The sequence below is a fragment of the Montipora foliosa genome, chromosome 3, assembly GCF_036669935.1.
Source record: "Montipora foliosa isolate CH-2021 chromosome 3, ASM3666993v2, whole genome shotgun sequence".
NCBI lineage: Eukaryota > Metazoa > Cnidaria > Anthozoa > Scleractinia > Acroporidae > Montipora > Montipora foliosa.
The window spans coordinates 59,691,911-59,711,300 of NC_090871.1; the positions used below are offsets into that span (position 1 = coordinate 59,691,911).

Consider the following 19,390-nt stretch of genomic DNA (forward strand, 5'->3'; position numbering starts at 1 on the left):
TCCCCCGCACTCTAAACCTCGATTGTTTCGTTGTTTGTTTGTTTTCCGCGATCTAATTGTTTCCATTCATTTTGTTTCATGATCATGAAATACTTCGGTTGCAGAGACTTTGAAAATCTCTGAGAACCATGCTGCGCTTTTCAATTTTCTGTCCAATGACGTGCCCGGACTCGTGTCCCTACGTCCCTATCGACGAGACTTTATAAGGAGCGTCGCTATTGGATAGCGTTCCTTTCGCAAACTGCCGACTGCATCATCAGTTGTTCTGTGTCGATCGCCTGCCTGAGTTGTTCGTGGTCGATACAGCAGCAATGACGATGCAGAGATGAACTCCATTATCCTAGCAATTTGGACATTTATTTGGGTGAGTGACAGTTCAGTTCTTTAAGTTTTATATGTGGTGAAGGACCCAAGTTTTGTCCGAGCGAGCAATTAGCTATTAAAAGTGCGTGCGATGCAACACCCACTCGGAAGCAACCGATTTGCTCTCGTGAATTACTTGCGATCGTGAAGATCTCTCTGTTTAATTCATCTCTTAATTAAGAGCGAAAATTTGCGTTAATCATCTCTTTCGTCCTGCTACAATAAGGTTGGTATCGAACTGTCAGGAAACATGCTTCGGTTGTCCTTTTGACAAGCAAGAACGATTGGTCTGATGCATCTCCGCATGGTTGAGTTTTAAGCATATTTTCGCTTGTGCATGAAAATGCGTTGTTAGGACGTTCAAAGTACATATTTGTCCACAGTCTTTTGCAGTTTAAACAATAAATTAATGGTATTTCGTGTCTGTATCTCTTGTGTATCTATTCCACGTTTGTCAAAAAGGGCCAGGATTTAGGATGACTTCTCAAGTGTTTCGTCTCCGGAAGTTAACCTTTACGCCAACTTCAATACGGATCTAAACACTTTTTCATAATATTATGATTAAATGATGTTCATCGTGACAGGATTTCAGGCAATTTGTAGACTTTTAAACGAGTATTGTTTTATCTGTCTAAAATGAGATCTTTCTCAGAGACGTATTAAGGTGGTAAACGTGTACTTTGTGAATGCATAGTTTCAAAAAAGGCATTCATGCTATTTATATTCGCAAAAGATATATTTGAAAACTTAATTTTACTTGAATCCATGAATTTTTTTCTTTCCTGGAAGCCATTATCATGATTTAAAAATTCAATGCTCTTTGGAAGATTGGAGAAAATCACAGCAACTGAGATGGTTGTGTTTGGTTCTAAATTCGGAGAGTAGTTGGTGAGGATCAACTTGATCTCAAAAAACAAATCATTTTTACCTCGTTCTTTAATTAAAGAGGTTCAGAAGGGTTTTCAGCTGAGCTTACATGCGTAAGCGACACACAGTTGTTAAGCTGCTCGTGTCTGTGCAAGCTCATATGGGTAACTGGAAGTAATAAAAACCCGGGGGGGGGGGGGGATACTCCCTTATATGGGCTATATAGGTGTGTGTGCGGCCCCAAAGGGTAGGGTTTTTCAGCTGTTCTGGTCATAAATAGGGTATCGATTATGGCCAATTTTCCACCATTTTGGTCATAAACAGGGTATCCATTTTTGCACCCCCCCCCCCCCCCCCCCCGGGAATAAAAATCACTGAGCACTGATATCTCTCACTTTTCTTTTAACTTGATACAGATGATCACTGAGCACTGATATCTCTCACTTTTCTTTTAACTTGATACAGATGAATATAGCAGTAAATCTCCTTTTCATAAAAACTACAAACACTTTGCCCAAATGATTGGATGGTCACTTAAATCTGTCTCCCTTGGCCTGCAGTTCCATGCCTGCGCAGACTCAGTCATGAGTGGGTGACAAACTTTACACATGGGTAACTCCTGATCTCTTAACCCCCCTCATTTTTCTTTATTTTGCATTTTCACTTGTTTTACTTAAATCAGTTCTTTAAAATGTACTGTATGTGTTCAAAATGTTAACAAATTTTGTTGGTGAAAAAAGGAATTAAAGTGATTTTTGTGTAAAACTGGCCTACTACAGATTTTGTTAAATTTGAATGACATAATAGAGATCGTTTCTGTCATTATATTGTAATGCTGTTTGGGAAGAATTCACGACCCAATTAAAAAAGAAAAAAGGCAATGTTTGTTGATTGTAAAGCTCAAAGAAATGCCTTAAGTATATCATTGCTATGGTAAGGTATTTTGAAAGAAAATTAATGTGATGTGAGAAGTCTTTGATGGGTACTTATTAACCCTTCCCTACCCAAGAGCAACACTTCTAGATTTTACTCTGGCTAATGCCAGATGATTTTACCCTATTTTTGTCATTCATCCGATTGCTTGGAAGAAAGGAAAATGGTGGAGTCATTTCCTTTGCTTTCTTGATCAAACATTTATAATGGTTGTTATTGTTTATTTTGCAGTATGTAAGCATAGCTACATGCTGTCAGCCGAATCAGTTCACGTCTTCAATTGACAAATCTTCCTGTTGTGATTACTGCCAAGCAGGATATTACATGATAAAAGAATGTGTTGGATCAACGCCAACACAATGCCAGCCCTGTCGTCCTGGTTCTTTTACAAGTGGGCCAAACAAAGAAGTGACTTGTAAATCTTGTAGAGAGTGTGACAGCGGAAAAGTAAAAAAGACCGAATGTACCAAGACAAGGGATACCCAGTGTGAATGCCCGCAAGATACATTCTTTGACACTATATTGCTAAAATGCTCAGACTGCACTGAATGCGGTGCAGGACAGCGAACAATTTCAATTTGTCAAAAAGAAAAGGATGCGGAATGTGCGACTTGTGGCAAGGTTAGTCTATTTATCATGAATAAAGTATTGGTTGTTGCTGTAGAAAATCCCAAATTGGGTTGTAACAAATGACATGTGTTATCCTCAAATTGTTTACATTTTTATCAAAATAATTTTGTTTGTTTTGTTCTAAAAATGTTGGAGTCGAAATGACATCGTTACCTTTTCCGTTCAGTAGAAACTTTGCCTCAAATTCCATTATGGTGCCTTCTTGAATGGGCACAATCATTGAAAATGCTGTTTTCTGTTCCAAACCGGCTTGAATTTTAATTAACCTAACTACGGTACCTCACATTGAATCTTTCAGGGTACATACCTGCATAGAAGGGAAAATAAATGTGTTTCTTGTGGACGTTGTAAAAAAGGTCAAACAGTGATAGAAGAATGTGCCCCATCACACGACACTGTTTGCAAGAATGGTGGTTACCGTCAACCCACAAAGACAACAGATAACGAACCTTTTCAAAAAGTCAAGACAAGTCAAGCACCCATGACCAAACCTGGGACTTCTCTTGAAAGAGGTAGTAAATATCATGACCGAGTTATAACATTTATGTAACAGTGTTGCTTAAGGGGGCTGGAATGGGTTTTTGGCTGCACGCGCGTTACCTACATGTGCCATAACTAAGAAACATGCGTCAAAAAGTAGCGCGTGCAACACACCAGAAGCGAAAATATAGTGTAAAATCACGCGATCAAGAAATAAAACCTCTGGGAAAAAAATGGTCTTTATCTCAAAATTTTGCTAGGTGACCTATCTTGATTTTTTGCATGCACCTGTCGAAGTTTAAAGTCCAATGTGATATTCAACTAAGAGGCATCAGCACATTTCAACAAAACAATCTTTATTTACTTTCTTTGGTTCTTCAATGAATAAACAGTTGCTGAAGTAATTCATGACTGTCACTGTGTATAGGTCAACTTGAAGAACTTGATTAAAAAACCACAAACTGAACAGTTTTGACCACCTACAGTGTAGTTAGTTGTAGTGTGCACTTATCTGGTAAGCTTCTACTACCATGTCTGCTTATTTAAATGTTTTAGTTTTTAGTTAAGGGTCAAGGTTTTCAGTTGGCCTACTTTAATTCTTTAGTTTGTAGATGCTCCTATCTTTTGTAGATCTCCACTTCATAGAGAAAAACAAAAAACTAAGCTTTTGTTGTCCCTCAAAAGATTTCTTGTTCTTTTTCGGAGCTAGGCATCTTGCATTTATTTTTTGTAAAAGCAAACGATCCAGGACCATGTGAGCTACGAACATGAAAGAGTCGCAGACGTCTTGTTTTTTCGAAGGTACATTGTAACCGCTGTTCAATTTAGTGTGACCAGTCAGGAATGCCATGCTTTCGCTCGTTGTGTTAACCCGTCTTCCACCCATTTAATAGAAGACTATCAAGCTTTTTTGTTGAATTGTGGAGAAAAAGCCGTGACAAAAATGATAGCCCTGGGAGTGAAACATATGTTTGCGTCCAGATGGATGCACAAGGAAGACATTTATGCGTCTTTTCCAACATTTTATGCATCAGAGACACGGGACGCGCATGTAGATGGATCACTACAGTTATCTAGGGCAATTTTCTGTAAACTATAAAAACATGTTTTTCGATGTATCTTAAATTAAAGGGAGTCAGGGTGGCTTAGCGGTTATCTATCGAGCCTCCCACCGCTGCTAGCTGGGGTTCAACTCTGGCCCCGGCTTGCACGTGGGCTGAGTTTCAGTCAATCTCAACCTGACTCGAGGGTTTTTCTCCGGGTACTCCGGTTATCCACCCTCATCAAAATTGACTCACAGCTACCGTAAACGTCCATGTATAAGCCGCATCCGTAGATAAGCCGCACTCCGAATTTAGAAGCGCAGATTTTGGAAAAAAATGTAATACAGTAAAGTTTGAAGTTCCGGTAACGTTCTATTGCTATAAACCAACAAGGACAAACAATCAAGGTTTCACCATAAAGTTGAAATTCCTTCAATATTGAAACAAAACGAACGAGTGCTTAGTAGCCAAGCTTTAAATGTGGGGAGGAGTCTGGGCCAGGGCCTGGGTATCATGACTATGTCTATAAAGATCAGTACCCGCAACAGGCGAAAAAATTCATGCAGAACAGGAGCTTGATATTGCAGTCGACAAATTTGCCGAGAAGGTGGTCAAGGACAACGAAACAGTCAGCCATTTACCTTGCGAGTACTCGCGAATTTTGTGGTATTTTATCGCACGTCACTGCAAACAGCTGTGCGGAGGAATGGAGATTCCTTGTAGGTTGGTGTTTACTTGCTCAGGTAAAGCGAAAATTAATCGCTTGAAAGAACTATTGGAGAGCAAGATTCGCCGATAAACACTCGAAGACACAAACGGCTCGTTTAGAAGCTACCACTCATTAAAAGGTCAATGAACAACAGCAACATGCTCTCAATTTCTTTTATGTTTCTTTACTGAGATCTTAAGAAGTTGTATGAATGTTAATTAGGTTTTTTAAAACTCCAAACACAGATGTATCCATGGATAAGCCGCACCCTTGATTTATGGCTTCAATTTTGTGAAAAAAAGTGCGGCTTATACATGGACGTTAACGGTAATTAACATCTAGCTGTGGTGCTGTGCTGCAACATCAAACATGGACTGTATAGCGGCAGCCAGAGGCGCCTTTGTATGCTTTCAGCCCGACATTGTGAGCTGCGCCTTTCGCAATTCAGTCCTAAATACTGCAAGTAAAGGGTGATTAGCACTGCTAGTTATTATTATTAGTGTTATTATTATTATTATTTAAATTGTACTAGATAACTTTTTGTCATACTCCCTAAAAAGTTAAAGAATTTAGGGAGATTTCCAACAAAGAAATAAAAATGGTAGGTCACCGACTTAATTTTTCAGATAGTTTTCAAAAACAGAAACTTAAGAGGGCCTTTTTGTGGACCTGGCATTTTGCCATGGTAACCTATGTGATGTCATATGTGTATTAATAATAATTGAAACTTATATAGCGCATTTTTCATCCTGAACATGATCAAATGCGCTTTACAATTTAATAAAATGAATAAAATAAATGAAATTACAAGCAGTTATGATTAAAAATAAATTAATGTATAGATAATAATAATAATAATAATAATAATAATAATAATAATAATAATAATAATAATAATAATAACAAGGTAAACAATAAATATTTGACGAATTAAAATGTATAAGAATTACAAATTAAAAGCTTGTTTAAAAAGATGTGTTTTGAGCCGGCACTTAAAACTTGAAAGAGAGTCAAGGCTAGATATTTTATAGGGCAGATTGTTCCAAAGCTTCGGGGCTGCGTAGCAAAAAGCTCTTCCTCCAAGTGTTGAGAGTATCTTGCCACTAGGAGTCTTAAGCATAATTCTTTTGCTAGATCTGAGTAAATATCTAGTTGATGATTTCCGACTGATCAATTTACAGATATAGTCAGGTGCCATGCCGTGAATAGCTTTAAAGGTAAAGAGCAGAATTTTAAATTCAACCCGGTACTTAATTGGAAGCCAGTGAAGCTGATATAAGACTGGTGTGATATGACTGAACTTCGGTTCCTTGAAAATTAGTCTCGCAGCTGCATTCTGAACTCTTTGTAACTTTTCAATTTGTACTTGTGGAAGTCCGTAGAGTTAGCTGTTAGCTGAATTAAGGTCTCGGTGGATTTACGTGATAAATATTTTCTTATTCGCATAATGTTATGAAGATAATAGAATGATGTATTACAAATTTTGTTTACGTGGGAGTTCATCGACAGCTTGTCGTCATTAAAAACATCAAGATTTTTCACAACTGACGATCTCATTACATCAGAATCGCCCACGGTAATTGATGAAATATTGACTTTAGTTAACTGTTGTCGGGTTCCTATGATAAGAAATTCCGTTTTTTCATCATTGAGAAGGAGTTTGTCATGTTCCATCCACAAGCGTATGTCCTTTATACAATTCTGCATGGCAAATGTAGCATCTTGTTGGCTAGACAACATGTCAGGCCTGAACGAAAGATATAATTGTGAATCATCCGCATAGCAATGAGAGTTTGGAAGATGTCTTTCAATTACATGGAATAGTTTTGAAGAGTAGATGATATATAATAGGGGACCTAGACAGGATCCTTGTGGAACACCCCAATCAACAGAGCAACTGTCAGAGAGAGCACCGGGAATAGAAACACATTGTCTTCTGGCCATCAAGTATGAGGTAAACCAATCCAATGGTGCTCCAGAAATTCCAAATGAAGTTTGAAGTCTACGCAGAAGTAAACTGTGATCGACTGTATCAAAGGCTGCGCTCAAGTCTAATAAGACAAGTAGAACAGCATGCTGAGAATTCATTTTCATCAGAATATCGTTAGTAATTTTCCAAAGTGCCGTTTCTGTACTATGGTTCTTTCTGTATGCAGATTGTAACGAAGGGTAAAGATCGTGTTTTTTCATATGATTACCCTACAATAGAGTTGCAAAGATATTTATAGTTTTCCTACACTATGAAGTATCCTTCTTTGGTATCTTTCATCGTTTGCTTTCAAGCCTCCCTCCCTTAACTATCAAAAATAACCTGAATTAATACATGTAGCACAAGTGTTCTATCCCCACTGATGAAATTTCAATCTTTTGGGGTTTATACTAAATTGGACTTTACAACACTTGCCAATAAAAAAACATGGCTGTATGTTGGTGCTTCTCTACCTCAAGTTTTGAATGTTAAAGGTCAATAATATTTCTAGTGAAACCATCAGTACTAATATACATGTAAGCATCAATTTGTTGAGGTGATAAAAGTAAATAGTTATTAAACTCTATACGTAGATTGAAAAGCTAAAGTTTTGAGTATTAACTCTTTGTCAGGTCAGAGCACCAAAGGGCCAGGGTTGTGTCACCGCAGGGAAGTTCAGGGCTTGAAATTAACAAAAAAATCCAGTCACAATTTTGTGACAAGATACAAAAATTTACTTGCAATTTTGCAATTTTTGCAAAATCATCATTTTGCATTGTGTTGTCAGCGGTTTAGCAAAACAAAATGTGAGCCCGGGCGTGTCCACGTAACGTCACAGCTAAATTACGCTACAATTATGCTACTTTCAGATTGAAAGAAATTTCATGGCAAGAAACAAAATAATTTTGTAATATCTTTATTTGTTTTAGCAAAAGTAGCAGCAAAGTGGCAACTGCTAACCCTTTTGTTTCAAAAGAGCAAAGATAAAAACAAGTCGCTAATTTGCGACTTTCCCAGATATTTTAGTCACAAAGAGAAAAAATTCAGTCACAAATGTGACTGTATTGGTTGCAATTTCAAGTCCTGAAGTTCATTTTGTGTAGTTTTACCGTCCAATAAATTTACCATTCACCACTTTTGCTCTTAAACGACACAAATGGTTACAAAATGTGTTTGTTGACAAAGTTACAAACAATGGAGAGAAACTTTGTAAACTGTCAGTTTTCGAAAACCCCAGGTGCAATCCAATTAATTTCAATCTCCTTCAATTTTTCCTATTCCTCCCTCCATTAATTTTTGTATTTGCTGTTTTATTGAAACCTTCCTTGAGTGCTTTAGTAGTCATTTAGCATTTCCCATGTTTTCCTTGCCACCTCCCAGTCTCTAAATTTAACTAAATTTCATGAAACAATTCTTGAGATGTCTGTCAGCTTTACAGTATCTTCCTCATTGGCCAATTGATAAATTTACTTTAAGATAATCAGTTTATACAGGCAGCTGTTTTCTTGTTTTGAAACACCAACATACACAGCCCCATACCCTGGTTGGCAATGAAGTTCCTTGATTTCCTTCATTAACGAGAAGGACAGGAAACCGCGGCCCAGATCTCCTCAATATCGTCCAGAACTTTCAATGAATACTTAACAACTATCACCAAAGGTACTGCAACAATTACAATAGTGGGCTGAAGGGATGGCGCAGCGGTGAGAGCACCCGCTTCCCACCAATATGGCCTGGGTTCGATTCCCAGATCCGGCATCATACGTGGGTTGAGTTTGTTGGTTCTCAACTCTGCACCTAGAGGTTTTTCTCCGGGTACTCCAGTTTTCCCCTCTCATCAAAAACCAACATTTGACTTGATTTGTTTTAATTGTTAATTTCAGTTTACAGTGTCCCCAATTAGTGCTCCAGCGCTAGAACGACTAGACACTTAAATAAAGTTTCTTTGCTTTCCTTTCCTTTATTATTGGGCGCAAATCCTGCTTGAGTTGCTTGCAGGCGAATAGCAAAGGATATTCGGAGTTTGAATAGCCAATCAGAGTGCGAGCAACATGCACTATCCACTGATTTAGTACTAATAAATGATTAAACTGTCAACCAGTTTAAAACCTGCTGTAGCCAGTTTGAATTTTAACACCTGCCCAGAAGAGTGGAATTGACATTGCAATAACGTCACATTGCACTTGCGAGACAACATCAAGGATATCCAATCAGACGTGTCTCTTCCTTTTTGCCAGCGAGGGGAATCAGGAAACTCCTGACAAGCAGAGTAGCAGCACCACAATTTCTTAAGTAAAAAGCTAATGTCATTAGCTCTTCATCAGTAAGGTGATAATGTTATGAGTTTGTCTTTTCAGGTGACACTGAAGTGCCTAAATTGGCAGTCAAAGAGGATGGCAAATTGAGTACAAGAGAGGGGATTCTGATAGGCATTGTAGTGTTTTTGGTAATCGTGGTCCTGCTTTTAGTGATATTTGTTTGCAAAGGACGCAGAAAATACACTGTACACAAATGTGATAGAAAGAAAGGTGAGAACAATAATTTCTAATTAAGTTATCAAGAATAAAAATCAGCGGTAGTAGGTAAGAGTGACAATTCGACAACTCGCTCATTTTTGAATTTGTTAAACTAGAATCAGGTCTCTGTACATTTCCATGCACATTGCATTTCTTTTCAGTTGTAACACATTTTTCATGAACATTTTTTTATATAATGAGATCCGACTCTAGTTTTATTAATTTTAAAATGATATGAATTTTAAAATGATGAGCGACTCACGAAAATGTCATTCTAACCTACTATCACTGATTGTTATTCGTAATAAAATTATTACATGTATTATTGTTTATCTAAAACCTCTGTTATTAGAAATAACTCATCAGAATTAATTTTTAAAAATAGCATGCATCATAAATTATTTAGAAGCAGTTACTTTGCAGTCCTATCTGTGCTCATAATTAATTTTGGGTCCTCCAATAATCATTTGTGTTGTTGTACAAAGAAAAAGGGACATGTTCAGCTATTGCATGTGCGCATTGAACACTGTCCATCCATAACGACGTTAAAGTTACTTGAAAGAATCGTGTAAGATGAGTAAAAGTGTAAAACAAAACAGGGATTCAGTTAGAGAATTACAGCGGTTATCAGTCACGCGCCCCTCAATGACATTTTTTCACATTTTTAAAGTAAAATTAGGTGGACGTCAATAAAATGAGTCCAGGTCAGCACAGTCCCAATGCTCGCTCTGTCCATTTAAGCAGTGCCCCTATCTTTGTTTTTAAGCAAATTCATTGGCTTATCAGCTGTCAATATAAAATTGGATTTGTGTCTGTAATGCATTTCTTCATGAGGAATTTTTACTTTTCAGACGTAATCTCCACAGAGATTGCAGAATCAGCAATTAAAGGTAATTTTCTATTAAGTAACTTGGTGTAATAACATATTTTCCCAAAAAACTATTGAAAGTCATTCATTTATTGGAGGCTGCTGTGAGTCAGTACATGTACCATTCTTGCACATTTCCTTACATATCAATTACCACCGTGGACATTATCAAATGATTCTCCCATGCAGCCTTGATCTAAACATGCCAGGCTGTGTCACGGCAGAGCAGTTGATTTTGTGTAGTTTTACCAGTAGTTTATTACTTGCCCATACTCACTATGCAACGCATCAGGCCTTCTGATAGGGTGCGATGAAAAAAATTAATCCAAATTGTGCGAAATTTTCAGGGCAAATTATGCGATTAGAAAGGCCAATTATGTGATAAATATTGTAAATGATGCGATTTTTTTCTGAGCAATTTTAAGCTTGTTTTTCAAGGTTTCAGGATTAAAAAAACACGTTTTTATGGCCCTAAAGACATTTTGAACATAAGGGAACAGTAATTATGAATCTTGATCAACATTAGCTGGGACAAGTAAAAAAAACGAGGTCTTCTGCACTATTGGTGCGCCACGTTAAAAGTTGAAAGGACACAGCTAACATGCCAAATGAATGATCAATAATTATTAATATTTCTGTATGCTACGACTAGCTTCTTACACTTTGTTTTTGTGTGCAGTATTATATTTCTGAACAGATTTGCTAATCTGAACAAAGGGCGTTTTTGTGTTACACCAATTGGCGACTCTTTAAGAATGCGACTCGTACCAAGCCCCCCACATGCAAAATAACGCCTTGAACTTCGAATATTTATGAAATTGAAGGTAACAAAGGCTTTTTAGCCATCTTTAAAATGACGTATTTATGCAGGAACTCCTAAGAAACTTGTTGATTTATGTTTTATTTTATGAATTTTGTGCGTTCTTTTGTGAATTATGCGATTTTTCGTGAATTGTGCGATCGGATGCGATTTGAGGTCGATTGTGCGAAATCGTACCATCGCATAATATCAGAAGGCCTGTAGCATTAACCCAGACATTACTTTTGAACAGCACAACTCAAAGCTTCATGGCAAAAAAAGGCTGAACAGTCTAATCTGACTAATCTTCTTCAACTTTGCCAATACCTGCTCCCTTTTTTATTTACTTTTTTATTCAAGCTTTCCTTTGATGTACTTAAGTAATAATTATTAGTTTATGTTTCGCTTGATTGGTTGTCAGTTCCCAGCCACTGAATTTGGTTAAATGTTGTACCACAGCCCCTTAGAGAATTGGCATGTTTATACATGTAAAAGGTGCAGTTGCATCACATATTTCATTAATTTTGGTAACTGACTCAACACTAGCGTTTGTGGTACGACATTGTAAGTTCAACTTAAAATAACATGTGATTGAGTTCTTCAGTGTGCAACAAGAAAACCACATTGTTTATGTATATAAAAAAAAATCCTGTAGTATTTGAGTTATGTGTCATGTTTGACTACAGTTTTACATTTCTTACCTTTATTTGCATCTCACAAAAACAAATGAGCAAAATACATGAAAAGATGCTCTTTACTCACTCTCAGCCGGGCCATGCATAATTATGGTGTTAGTGTCCTTAAAATTTTGGTTATGTAAATGATCTAATAAATGCCTTGTATCTAATAAAAGCCCCCCGTGAGGTGTAATGTTTGGATTAGACGCTCCCCCCCCCCTCCCACCCCTCTAATAACCACCCAGTGTCTAATGATTCTCCCTCCACCAATACCAAGAATTTCCTTCAATAAAAACCAAAAATTATTATGAAATTTGTTTGGTTTCCTGCTTGCTTGGGTAACAATGGATTACAAATTGCATCTTGTTCATTCTCAAGTTCAAAGTACGGATAGCACTCTTTCATCTTCCTAATTTCTTTACTCAGTGTGTCAGCAACTTTCTTTCTGTTTGTGCTTTCTTGATAACATCCAGGAACAACATGACCCTTTCGTAATAACTGATTCAGACATCGAAGAGGCCAACAATGCCGTGGTTGACCCAGACCAGATGACGATGAAGACATTGATATTGAACTATGAACTATTAGCTTTGTATTAGGGCAGATTAGATTACTCACAAACACGTTTCCCATCTTACTCCGCTAGCTGTTAAGGTTAAAGTGAAATAAACGCCTCTCTCAAGTGAACACCTCATTCTGGTATCTATTTAATGCCCACACTAGGACCCATAAAATTTGGTAGATGCCAGGGGCATTTATTAGATCATTTATGGTCAGCCTGAATGTCATAAAAAAGGTTTTTTATGACAAACCAGTGTATCTATTGTCATAGTTAACTTGCAAACGAGCTTGAATGACACTTATTGAGCACTATTTTTTTTCTTTCATCCAGAAAATAATATTATGTTTAGAACTGTCCGAGCTGATGTAGTGGAGAAATTAGGGCATATTTTAAATTCAAAAAGTGGAAAGAACTGGAAGCATTTGGCTGGGTTAATGGGATACAGCAGCACGGATACACAGTTCTGGAATGTTACTCCGACAGACGCCACTCAGAAACTGTTATCTGATTGGTCCACAAGGAATGGATCAACAGTATATTCACTGTACAATATGTTAAAGAAGCTGCAAAGGGATGATGCAGCAGCCATAATTCGTCCTCTACTTGTTGATCAGGTGGTCGATGGTGAAAGTGTGTAAAGATAACACCCAGGACAAGATGCTTCAGATATCTTGGCAGAAATATTTTGTATATTTTTTGATATTGTTGAAATGTTATATGGTTTTTGCAAGGAAGGGATTTCATGAATAGAAAATGAAAGCTTTCCAAGTCATAGCTTTCCTCAGAAAATGATCACCATAGCCCAGCTAAGCTGTAGTTTGGTAAATTTATGATCACCATAGCCCAGCTAAGCTGTAGTTTGGTAGATTTACTGCAAGCAGTGTTCATAATAATTATTATAATATTTTTAGTTTTTTAGAAAGATGTATTTTTTTAAATGTTGTTAACTGCTTTGCACGTTAGAGCAAGCGTTAATAACTGGAAGGCACATGTATTCTTAGGAGGAGTCTTTTTATGATGCAACCAGGATTTCAACACCTTGAAAATTGGTCCAGAAACAACTTCAGAAAACTGTAACGAGGCTTTCCTTTAGGTAGTCTCGATCTATTACCTGTGTTAGGGGTAGTGGTCAACATGGTAAATTGCAACCAGATGGTCATTTTCCTGTGCAAATGAGGTACTTTTAAAGTTTTGCCACTAAGACACTATTAAAGGTTTCACTCAACTAGAACTGTACACCTCTCACATAATTATCCCGTGCAAGAAATGTCTTGCCAGCCAACAAATCAGGAAAAAATTTTTGAAAGACTTTCTGCTTGAGGGTGGCCATTTGCCTCCCCTTTTTTCTTCGAATCTGTTTCAGTGGTGGTTGAAGGTACAGTAAAGTAATATATATTATATTTTGGAAAAATGGTGTATTTCCTTCAAGCCACACCAGAAGATAGAAGAAAATAATGTTTTGGAATGTGACCAGTTTTAGATTGTACAATCCATGGTTGTATTAAATATGGGTTATGGCCTCGCAGAATTCTTTTATGCTAACATTTTTCAAAGGGTGTTTGTCAGTATATGCACAAAGAATCGAATGTATTTTTCATATGAATGTGTAAAATAGAAAAGAACCTTTTCACGTTCTTTTGGAAGCCAAAGGAAAAGTGGATATTTCCGGAGTTTCTCTGCTCAGCAGTATTTTTCTACAAAAAGTTTTTTTTAACGTTTGCCTTGATCTTAACAAACTTAATAATTATTATATGATGATAAATTTTTCCTCTTGTGATTAAGAGCGAGCGATTTAGAATTTAGATATGGAAAAATTATGCAAAGCTGAAGAGTTTTTATCTTTTTTATATAAATGGGGTGTTAGCTTTAGGAGAACACTAATCAAATCTCCAGTATCTGACAAGTTTACCCAACAAGCTTAAACACAAAGATGCACTATAAAAGGCATGGTACGTCTAAGGCACATGCAACTGGTTTTTTAAATCAACTATGGATGCCTAGAGAGCTCTGTGATGATCCATTCTGTAACATGTGATATAGAGAATATTACATGGCTGTGTGGAGATACAAAATTTCTGTTTTTCAATGGGAGAACAGACATTTTGTATCTCCAAGTGGCCATGTGTTGGTGTTAATTAGCTAAACACCAGTGAAATACCAAACCATTTCACTTAAAGTTTTTTCATAGTCTTAACATAGAGCAATGGCATGATTTATGATGTAACCATAGCAACGGTGTTCTTTTCACATGTAAAGATAACAAGTTATTTTCACACATGAAGATATCATGCTTTTGCGCAAAAGCTCACCTGGTATTTTATTGGTGTTTACAGAAGAAAAGAGGTTATCGGTTGTTCTTTTTTTAAAAAATCCCCAGTCACTTTTCTCACCCTGGTAATACCAGTATCTTTTTAAGGCTTCCTTAGATCTCTGTGTTGATGGTTGTTGATTGTCATCTTGGATTATCAGTCGTGCTTGAATGATTTCAAACAAAAACAGAGACTTGAATCAACCCTTTTATAGTGCATCTTCATGTTTGATGAAGTGCTTGTATCGGGTAGATGTTTATAAAAAAAACATGCTTTCAAATGAATGAATAATAATACATATACCAACAGGATTGTGTTTTTTCACCTAGAATGTCTTGACATAGTCTAAGATATTGGCATCCTATGAAAGTAGTTTTGTCAGGGTTGCCATTGTAATATTATTATGAACAATTTCAAGAAAATTGCCTGTTCAGGAATTGAAATGCAATGCGAGTTTCATTTACCAGGTGGAACACCTCATTTTACCAAGTTTTATTTGGTTTATAGCCTTGTAGTTATTGGATTGTCACTGATATCCAGAACTGCATGTAGTAAGTTGCACTGCTCGTTTTGATATCTAACACGAAGTGTCCAATAGTTTAAGTGTTTTAATACCTATTTCAAAAATGTAACTTTTAGGGTTTATTTTAGCATTAAAGTTTATTTAGGTTAGGGTAAAGGCAGCTGTTAATCTTTCCTTGATGAGCAGAGTTTAGAGAACATTTTTTGATGTCATTTGTCTGTATTCATAGACATGAGTGACATTAAAGTAGGAAAGATTAATAGCAAGTGGACACTTTGTGCCACTTATTAAAATCACTGCATGCACCTAACTACTACATTGTGGACATATCTGTGGATTGTGCGCTGTCTAATTCTAGGAACTGCATTCCTCAAGTCCAGGGGGAAAAAATCTTTGATTTTAATTGGCCTCAGATGGGTTTGATCTAACCAAACAGGCTTGCTGTAAACCTTGCTAATTTTGACGTAGTTTTGTTTTCTTGTGTAGATTATTTTGTTATCCACCAGGAAACAGCAGCGGCAAAAGCATTTTGAAAGGTGTTCGTGATGCGATATTCATTTCAGTGGCTTTGTCAACCAACATAGCCTTTAGTTAGTTTGTTTTCAGTAAGGTGTTAAAGAAATTTTTCTTGAGACTTGAAATTTATCCCTGAATATAGTGAACAGTGAATTTCGAGCTTGGTGGCAGTGATTAAGAAAATACTTGAATTTTTGTTTATCTAAGTATTTACGTGGGCTGAAATCTTGATCAATTTTGTACGATATATTTAAGTGATATTAAACTATCCAATTTATTGAAGCAGCTTGGAATGTGTCGAATTTCTATAATTTCACTTTGTTGAGAATTTTCCAATGCACCATTTTCCCACTAATATTTCATCCAAGGCATCATGACATTGCTTTGACTTTCAACTGCAAGAATTTTGATGTCAAAAATGTGTTTTTTTTTTTTTACTGGATTATACAAGGGGTTGCAGAAGGTTTGGGCAGTGCAACTGAAAATTTCTATAATAATAATGATTGTCCTTTGTGTTTCAAACACTAACGAAAAAATAAACACTGTTATTTAACCCGTTGCCCTTAAGAGCGAGACTCGTTTTATTTTACTCTGTTTAACACCAGATGATTTTATTTGTCATAGCTGTAGGAGGGGTCTCTTTAAGAGTCAATGGGTTAAAGACCTCCACAGCCACTCAGAAACAATTTCCCTTTTAGATGCTGTGACATTATTTGAGAATATGGAAACGTGGGACTACTGTAGTGATATTTCATTCAGTTGCACTGTCCAACCCATCCCACCCCCTGATGGCAGTCATAATGGGTTTGAAAAGTCAGGTTACTTATATTTGGCACAAATGCAACCATCCCTAAAAGAAAGATGCTGAGATGTTAGTAAAGTAGATTTCTATGTAAGATATTAATATGGGGTTTCATAATATGTGAAGGGACATGAAAATTTGTAGTAGCAATAGAATACGTTAATGTCAATATATCAAATGGTTTATTAAAAGATTGCCCATTCATTAATTATTAATGGGTATGGGCCGCTGGATGGGGTTGCATTTTCAACAGTGTTTTAGAGATTTATTAGAAAGGGGTCGCAAATTGTCGGGATTTTGGGGGTAAGAAAATTCTGGCTAGTGGGATTTAAAAATGGAATTATTCGCGGTAAAAGAAATTTGCTACAGAAAGAACTGTGGCGCTGCTGAGTTAATATCTACTAGTCGCATTTCATTCAGTTTTGAAATTACAAGTAAAAGGCTATATGTAAGCTACATTTTCCCAAAAGTGAGGTAATTTGCATGCTTTTGCAGTTGCCTGTGGAATAGGCCATTTCCGAGTTCAAGTCTGCCTCCTCTTCAAAACGAGTCTAAGTGCGAAGTTTTTCGTATGCAAATTAGTTTTCATTCATATGTAAAGTAGAACCAATTACCATCACAAAAACTTCGCACTTAGACTCGCTTTGAAGAGGAGGCAGACATGAACTCGGAAATGGCCTATTAAGGAGGCAAGAAATTCAATCCAATTTCAACCTCTTTGTTTTCGAGCCATAGTTGTTTCATTAATATGTCATCTCTTTAAAGACAGTTGTATCTTTGTTTTTACAGCAATATTTTATTCAAAAAAAGTTTAAATATTTTTCAGTCTTATACGTATTGTGATGGCTTTTAGAGTGGTAACCATTACAAACAAAGTCATGTTTCATGTTTATACATTGCATAATTGTTCGGATATACTCGACGTGCTAACCTATTCCTGTCCAAAAAACGTTATTTTAGATGCGGTAACTTTGAATAGACGTTTGAGCATAAGAAAATTTGATTCAGCTTCTGAAGTGCTTAACGAAAGTTGACATCAATTTCCACTGCAGATCGCTTTAATTTAGGGAATTTCAGTCCAAATGAAAGCATCATGAAAAGGTGTTCATCATGCCAAATTGCCTGGAAGTGATTTCACTTTGACTGCATATATTCATTCGTTGTAGACAGTAGCTGTACTTTCTGGTATACATTTGCACATAAACTGAATTGTATTAGGATTGAGAAAGTTTGATCATATTTCGGAGGAGAGTTAGGACAATGTGCGAGCCAGCGAGCCATGCGAGTCATGCGAGCCATGGCTGCGAGTCTTGCGAGCCAACATGGCGAGCCATTCGAGTGAACATGCGAGTCATACAGTTATCTGTGTCTGAAAATTTCAATTGGCTTCAACGGGATTCGAACTCATGACTTCCCAGTTGAATGGCTTCTTTGATCAGTTGATAGAGCATTGCTCCGACATCGCAGAGGTCACGGGTTCGAATCCCGTTGGGGCCACCTGAATAGGCCATTTCCGAGTTTGTCTGCCTCCTCTTCAAAGCGAGTTTAAGTGCGAAGTTTTTGTGATGGGAATTAGGTCTACTTTACATAGAGCCAGTTTCAATCGACTCGAGTGTCGTAAAACGAAAACCAAAGTAACTACTTTGGCCAATCAAAAAGGACGGAGACAATCAAAACTCGAAGTAATCACACGTAGTCAACACAAAGCGCGGGAAAATGTGCACGCGCGAGCCACGATTGGTTTTGGTTTCACTCCTGATTGGTTGACAAAATGGCGCGAGAACTTTTAACCAATCTTGAACCAATCACTGAGTGCAGTAATCATATCATAGTCTAAACCAAAGTAATTATCTAATTACTTTCAACACTCAATTGAAAACCGCTCTATGAAAGAAAACTAATCATCATGAGAGTGTAGAATGTAATATGATCGCCATCAAGCTATAACGGCCGTAGCCACGCATCTAGCTGAGCGCATGGGAAGATTTTAGAAAGCCGAACATTATTTGGAATTTATCCGCCAAAAATCGCTGTGTGGTCCCGGAATCGAGTTGATGTGAAAGTAAATTTATCTGGCCTTAACGCTGTGGTATTTTTATGGCGATTCGGACCGTTGCTTTGTGATGCCAGAGCAATTTGTGGGACGAGGTTGCCGCGAGTCACCAGCCTTTCTTCTGTTTTTGAGGCGAAATGATAACTAACGACATCGTAAGAATTCGTAAGCCACAAACCCGTCTAAAACGGACACAGTTTGCCCTTCGATTGCACAGGAAAGACGAAGACAACTGTACGTAGAAGTAAGTGAGGTTTATTTCTACGTTCACAGCTTATTTTAGCATTTATAAGCTCAAATAAAGTATATTTTCCCATACAAACTCTCGAGCTATAAATCGTGTACCAAGCTTGGGCTGCCTGTGATTGCCCAGGCCGGTTGTTCAAAATGTGCACGTGGATAGCGCTATCCACTGGATAACTCATTTGACTGCTATCCACGTTTTGAACAACCGATGCCAGATGTCCGAAAGAGACAATTGCTCAAATAGGCCTTTTTTGCATATATAATAAAAATCAGCTTGATATTGAGACAGTGAGGACAAATGGGTACTTTGGGTTAGGTCTTCTTTCTCATCCGGGGTTGGGTTTGGGTGTTAATATTATATAGGGGACCTAGAGTCCTATTGTATTATCACCTGCCCTTGGGCGAATCACAAAATAAATAAATAAATAAATAAATAAATAAATAAATAAAGACAAACTGAGGAAAGTGGATATTTGATATTTCGAAATTGGCCTATTGTCCAGATAATCGGGGGATGAAGAGGAA

At 37.1% G+C, this 19,390-nt stretch overlaps 1 protein-coding gene across 1 annotated transcript; it reads left to right on the forward strand.

The window, feature by feature from the left end:
• The first annotated feature begins 206 nt into the window (after window positions 1-206).
• On the forward strand, window positions 207-16,314 carry LOC137997829 (tumor necrosis factor receptor superfamily member 16-like). The gene is made up of 6 exons (XM_068844103.1): window positions 207-364; window positions 2,395-2,784; window positions 3,092-3,305; window positions 9,352-9,522; window positions 10,362-10,400; window positions 12,747-16,314. The coding sequence occupies exons 1-6, from the start codon at window positions 326-328 to the stop codon at window positions 13,052-13,054; spliced, it is 1,161 nt and encodes a 386-aa protein (XP_068700204.1). The 5' UTR covers window positions 207-325; the 3' UTR covers window positions 13,055-16,314.
• Window positions 16,315-19,390: the final 3,076 nt, after the last annotated feature.